General features: G+C 44.0%; 1 protein-coding gene across 1 annotated transcript; it reads right to left on the bottom strand.

The window, feature by feature from the left end:
• Positions 1-1952: 1952 nt before the first annotated feature.
• On the bottom strand, positions 1953-6748 carry hey2 (hes-related family bHLH transcription factor with YRPW motif 2; the record flags this gene model as incomplete). Its single annotated transcript, XM_079255681.1, has 4 exons — positions 1953-2518; positions 6360-6441; positions 6515-6598; positions 6677-6748. The coding sequence occupies 4 exons, from the start codon at positions 6746-6748 to the stop codon at positions 1953-1955; spliced, it is 804 nt and encodes a 267-aa protein (XP_079111807.1).
• Between the last annotated feature and the right edge of the window lie 272 nt (positions 6749-7020).

Below are 7020 nucleotides of genomic sequence, written 5' to 3'. Positions count from 1 at the left end.
TGCAAAAAAGTCAATAAAAACATCTGGAGGACAGTTTGACAATTAATTACAAACATTTTTTTCCCCTTAAAATTTCTATAAAACAACAAATTTTAATTTTAAATAATTTAAGTTATTTAGTAGATAAATGATGTAAAATCTGACGTAGCTGCAAACAGTTATCATTACAGAAGCATTGGAATATTCTCCAACCTGCAGATTAGCTGGTGAGGGTGTCTGCATTGGGTAAAAAAGTAGCACCCATCAAAGTCCTTCCAACCGGGATGGGTCGTAGAGATGCCATCAGAGAATCAACAAATAGTGACGGATTATGAAGAACTTTGGCGTTTTAGTCTCTCCAAAGCAGAATTTTTGGACAAAATTCAGGGATTTTTTTTGCTCTTAAATGTAGTTATTGGCATTATTTTGATATTTATAGGTGATAGAAAAACAAACAAACATTTATGGCCCACAATGCTTTGTTCTGTTACATCCTGATAATTTTAAAGGAATTTAAAAAAAAAAAAAAAAAATTTATCCTTTAATATTTAAAAAATGTTAAAATTCTTTTTTTCTTCAGACAAAATGTATTTTTAAGTTTGCAATATGTGAAGGTTCCGTTTAGTCTGATATATTTGCACTCTGAACTGAGGCATGCTAACAAAACAAATAACTCCTGATTTCTCCTTTATTTCCTTTGCTTCTGAACGCCAGACTGAAGGAACAACTAGCGTTCGTGTCGCGTACTGCTAGCATACTGCTAGCTAGCCAAGATGGATGTCTTAACGGAAATCACCTGACAGTAATGAGGATGTGTCCCTTCCCCGTCTTAACCGAGATGGAAAGTTTGTCAACCGAACGTGTTTCTGCAGCAAAATCTATATTTATCTTTGTTTTTCTTTAAAACGTTATGAATCGTTTACGTCGTTTCTCTTCGGCTCATGTCACATGAAAGAGAAGAAATGTGTTTAAACGAGGAGTGGGACTCTATTTAAAAAAAAAAAAAAAAAATCATTCATCTTCCTAACCGCTGAGTCCAATGAAGGGTGGCGGGGAAGCTGGAGCCTATCCCAGCAGTCTCTGGGTGAAAGGCAGGGTACACCCTGGACAGCTGGTCCATCGCAGGGACACTCAGAGACAAACATGCAAACTCCACGCAGAAAGGCCACTGTGTATCGTACCAGTGACCTTTTCTCCAAAAAAGCAAATTTTTTTCATTTAAATGGATTTTAAGTGATTATTAAATAAAATAATAGTAAAAGAGATTAATATGATAAACGCACGCTTTATTAATATCTGGATTAATTAATTTAACTTTGAAACGGTAAAAAATAAGTAGAAAACAACTCTGGCCAAAACTGAACAGACCCAAAGTTAAAGTGTCGTTTTGCCAAACACCTGCAGTTATTCTCTGATCAGGAGTTTACAACTTTAACTTCATAAATGTTTCCATCCACATTAATGAACATTAATATCTGACCAGATGGATCAGTCAGCTTCAGTCTGATGATGCAGCAGCGCTGATCTCCTGCTCTGCAGCAGCGTGGAGCTGCATGAGGACCGAGCTACCTGTGGTCCTCAGAAAGGAGGAGGAGGGGGAGCTGTCGCTAACGGAGAAGAGAAGCTACACGTTCTCTTATCGTTACTCAGCAAATACCACCAGAAAAAGACGCTTGACTTGTTCCTTCTCTCTAACTAAACTCACTGAAGGGTCTGAAACGTCTCTACATTCAGCACCGATGTCGCGATGTGCATCAGTGTCATCGACGTACCGGGAAATTGTGTTCTGACAAAGTTTCCGCAACTAAATGCGATATTTTTTTAATTGTGTTAATGTTTCTGTTATCAATCGTAAAAAGTCCCTCGTTTACATACGTTTAAAGCGTAAAATCTGTCCTAGAACCGGACACGATCACCTCCGTCCTGGAGGACGTTTCCCAGGAAGCAGCCGCCGTTAGCCGGCAGCGGGATGGTCAGAAAGCGCCCAGCTCGGTTCCCCATGGCCGGTAGAGGCGAATGCGAGCCGTTTGCGAAAAAGAGGAGGAGGTCGAGGCGCTGGGAGGACCGGAAGACAGGGGATGGAGCGGGAAGGTGATGGGAAATGATGCTGAGAGGGAGAGGAAGGAGGTGGAGACGGGGGTGGGGGGGCAGGGGAGCACGAGGGGCGAGGTGGAGGATGATGAAGGTAGGGTGGAGGCGGAGTCTGCGGAGGAAGAAAAAGAGGAGTAGATCACGCCACGCTGGTCGCAGTCCGGATGAACCAAACATCTGCTCAGTCCGTACGGAAGAGGACGCAGTGTTGCCACGGCGGCAGCCCAGTGCTGGGGAGGGAATGGAGGGGGCAGGTGGGAGGCGGTCGTCAGAGCAACGGTGTCGTGTTGGGAGGCACAGGTGGCGAGGTGGGAGAGGAGGTGGGAGGGCAGGGCATCGCCGGAGTCCAGGCCCTCCACAGCACTCAGGTAGCGGGAAACCTCCGTCACACATTCCCTAAAACCCAGAGACCAGAAGTCCAGCGCCAAGACAGGGGTGTCCAGGTAGTCTGCAGGCGGACACGAGACACAAGACAGCGGTTTATCAATCCAAATCATTCCATTCTAGATTGCGCCGTCTGATGGCAGCAGATTGTAGCAGCTCTGACTTGCTATCTTGATTTTTTTAAAAGTACAAACTCTTCTCACATAGATATTAAAAGGTGTTTTTTTCTGAGGATTTCATGCCAGTTCGGAGGGTGTGCTGTAAGGAAGATTTTCTGCATACTTATGACTCTTTCAAGGCTTGTTATGATGAGTCTCCATGGCAACGAAAGACTTGTTTACAATCGGGATCAACTGATTAACTTCTCCCAAATCAGGATTATCAGCGAAACAACACATCAAATCCCGTTGGAGTTGAAAAGAAAGAGAAGAGGATGCAGAGCGGGAGTCAGACAGAGGAGAAAGTGATGGAGATTTAAACCATTTCTCCCGACCGTCCTCATGGGTAATGTGAGATCGCTAGCTAACAAAACAGACGAGCTCGAGATGCTAACTAGGTCTCAGAAAGAATACAGAGAGTGCAGTATTATGTGCTTCACCGAGACATGGCTGCATGAACACATCCCTGACTGTAATGTGTCTGTACCGGGCTTTAAAACGGTCCGTGCAGACCGCAGTAGACAACACAGCGGAAAGCTAAAGGGTGGTGGAATTGCAGTGCTGGTTAACCAGCGTTGGTGTCATCCTGGACATGTTACTGTCAAGGAGAAGATATGCACAAGGGACATGGAACTGTTAGCTGCGAGCTTCCGTCCATATTATTTACCCAGAGAGTTTACCTGTGTTATTCTGGTAGCGGTTTATATAATACCTGGTACCGCACCAGACACAGCCTGTGACGTCATCAGCTCCGTCGTTGCTCGGCTACAAACACAGCATCCAAACTCATTCATGGTGATCTCCGGAGACTTCAACAACGTCTCCCTCTCTGCAACTCTACCAACATTCCAGCAGTTTGTCAGCTGCTCCACCAGAGGAAATAAGATGTTGGACTTATTTTATGCAAATATGAATAATGGATCCAGTTGTTCTGCCCTGCCTCCTTTAGGAAGATCTGACCATAATCTGGTTCTTCTCACCTCCACCTACAAGCCCATCGTTCAGCAGCAACCAGTCATCACAAAGACTATCAAAATCTGGTCTGCTGAAGCTGAAGATGCTCTTAGAGGAGGCTTTGAGGCTACAGACTGGAACGTCCTCTGTGAACCTCATGGAGACGACATCAACGCCATGACTGAGTGTGTGACAGATTACATAAACTTCTGTGTGGACAGCATCGTCCCAACAAGAACAGTGAGGTGCTTCCCCAATAACAAACCCTGGATCACCAGTGACCTGAAAAAGCTGCTGAACATCAAAAAGAAAGCCTTCAGGGATGGAGACAGGGAGTTATTGAGGGCAACACAAAAACAACTTAAAACACAAACTAAGAAGTGCAAGGAGGACTACAGGAAGAAGTTAGAAAGTCAGCTCCAGCAGAATAACCTGAGGGATGTGTGGTCTGGAATGAAGAAGATCACCGGCTTCAAGTTAAAGGGGGACCAGCCTGATGGAGGTCTGGACAGAGCTAATGAGCTGAACATATTCTTCAACAGGTTCAGTTCACCCCCTACAGACCAGTTGGCCTGACATCTCACATCATGAAAGTCCTGGAGAGACTCTTACTGGCTCACCTCAACAAGCAAGTAAACACCTTTCAGGACCCATTCCAGTTTGCATATCGTAATGGACTTGGGGTTGAAGATGCCATCATATACCTGCTCCAGAGAGCACACTCTCATCTGGACCATTCAGGCAGCACTCTGAGGGTCATGTTCTTTCATTTCTCAGTGCTTTTAATACCATTCAGCCTGCTTTGTTATGTGAGAAGCTCCATAAATTCCAGGTGGATACCTCCACAACCACCTGGATCTATGACTACCTCACAAACAGACCCCAGTTTGTGAGACTGAAAGGTTGTGTGTCTGAGATGGAGGTCAGCAGCACTGGTGCACCACAAGGAACTGTACTCTGGCCATTCCTCTTCACTCTGTACACCTCAGACTTCCAGTACAACTCTGAGTCCTGTCATCTGCAGAAATACTCTGATGACTCTGCAGTTGTGGGGTGTATCAGGGATGGACAAGAAGCAGAGTACAGAGAACTGGTCAGTCAGTTTGTTAAATGGTGCGGTGACAATCATCTCATATTAAATAGCAGCAAAACAAAAGAGATGATTGTTGACTTCAGGAGGAAGAAGAATAAACAAAGCACTGTTTCCATCCTGGGAGAGGAGGTGGAGGTGGTGGAGGAATACAAGTATCTTGGAGTTCAGCTGGACAACAAACTGGACTGGAAATGCAACACTGACTACATCTACAAGAAAGGTCAGAGCAGACTGTACTTCTTAAGGAAGCTGAGATGGTTTAACGTCTGCACCAAGATGTTGCATATCTTCTATAAGTCTGTTGTGGAGAGTGCAGTCAGCTTTGCAGCATCTGCTGGGGTAGTAGCATCAGAACCAGAGACTTGAAGAGAATCAACAAACTGATCCAGAAAGCTGCTTCTGTGCTTGGAGTAACTCTGGAGCCGCTGGAGCTGATTGTCCAAAGAAGAATGCTGCACAAGCTGATGAAGATGATGGAGGATTCTTCACACCCTCTCCACAACACAGTGATGAAACAACAAAGTGTGTTCAGTGAGAGGCTTCTTCAGGTCCGATGTAAGACTGAAAGATACAGAAGATCATTCCTGCCAGCAGCCATCAGCCTCCGGAACAAGACCTCCTCTAGTTATTATTATTATATACTACAATATTTCCCTTTGGGGATTAATAAAGTATTTTTCATTTAATTTCATCAATAATTTTATTTATCTCCGCTGTTTTCTTCCAACAGTCAGTTGTGCTCCGCCTGCTGGGTCGTTGTCATGGCAACCATCCTTGTCTGGATGGCTGGGGATGCAGTGGGGGACGGAGACATATTAGTCCAGCTCTGGTCCTCAAAGGTCACAAACCTGGAGATTTTCCATGTATCCCTGCTCCAACACACCTGACTCACATTAATCACTCACTACGCAGAACTTCATAGGTTGCTGCATCTATCCAGTGTATCCCAGGTATGTTGGAGCAGAGACACACTATATAACCTGCAGGACAGCAGCCATCAAGAACTGACTTTGGACGATCCTGGTTTCATCTCCTGCATTGGTTACGTACGTAATTTGGTCCATTTTAAAGGTACTTAACTATCCATCATCCATCCATCTATCCATCCATCCGTCCACCAGTCTGTCCATCCATCCATCCATCTATCCATCCATCCACCGGTTCATCCATCCATCCATCTGTCCATCCACCAGTCCCTCCATCTATCCACCAGTCCATCCATCCATCCATCCCCCAGTTCGTCCATCCATCCATCCCCCAGTCCATCCATCCATCCATCTACCAGTCCGTCCATCCACCAGTCCGTCCATCCATCCATCCACCAGTCCATCCATCTGTCTATCCATTCATCCATCCATCCATCTATCCATCCATCCATCCGCCCATCTATCCATTAATGAGTTGGATCCAACAACCATGTTTGTCTACATATTTTTGTTTTTATATTATTATATACTTATATACTTATAATTTATTAACTTTGCTACAGGCTAACAGCTAGCTAACTGTCTTCTTCTGTTCATTGGAGAATGTAGAACAACTGACACATCGCTGCCTTCAAGTGGTGGGAAGTTACATTACAACAGAGCTTCACATGGAACGCCTCGGGATCCCCCCGCAGGTGCAATATTTTGCAGGAAGTAGCCATCAGAAGATGCTTGACTCTCATAAAAATGAGTCTGTGCCGTTGTCGTGGTTACCTTTCCCTCTTGTGAGCTGCATAGTCTTCAGATGGTCGACGGTCATCTGGAGGATTTCTGCCTTCTCCAGCTTCACTGACCCCTGATTGGTCGAACCGAGCGAGTGTTAAAATCACGGTAAACATGAAGTTAAAGCTTCATTTCTGTGTTTTCACCTGCTTTTCCAACGCCATCGGGACGAGTCTGCATAACTCCAACAGACTGTTGTTGATTCTGTCTCGTCGTCGCTTCTCAATGATCTAAAATATAAAATAAAATCCTGAAAATTCAGAAAATTTCTGCGATATAAACTTAATTCTTTTAAATGATAAACACACCCCTCTGCGTTTTTTCCTCGCCATGACCTGCGTGGTTGTAGTCGGAGATCCACATTGGAAGAAAGACTTCATGGACCTGAAGAAGCAAAACATGATCAAGTTCTTCCATCCATAATAAAATGCAAGTATTTATCTGAATACATTAAATGAATTTTTTCTTTCACATCTGATTTATCTTGATTTTTGCAGCTGAAAGATTCTTGAATGAAAATAAAGTTCAGTTTTCAGCATAAAACTAAAACATGAGTAATTATTTATTTTTACTCATTAAATAAAAAAGCAGCTCCAAGTTCACTTTTAGTACTTTGCTCTGAAAATTTTATTTTGTTTGTATAAAATTTAAT

This window comes from Telmatherina bonti, assembly GCF_933228915.1.
Source record: "Telmatherina bonti genome assembly, chromosome: 16".
NCBI lineage: Eukaryota > Metazoa > Chordata > Actinopteri > Atheriniformes > Telmatherinidae > Telmatherina > Telmatherina bonti.
This window is presented reverse-complemented; position numbering and strand designations above follow the sequence as displayed.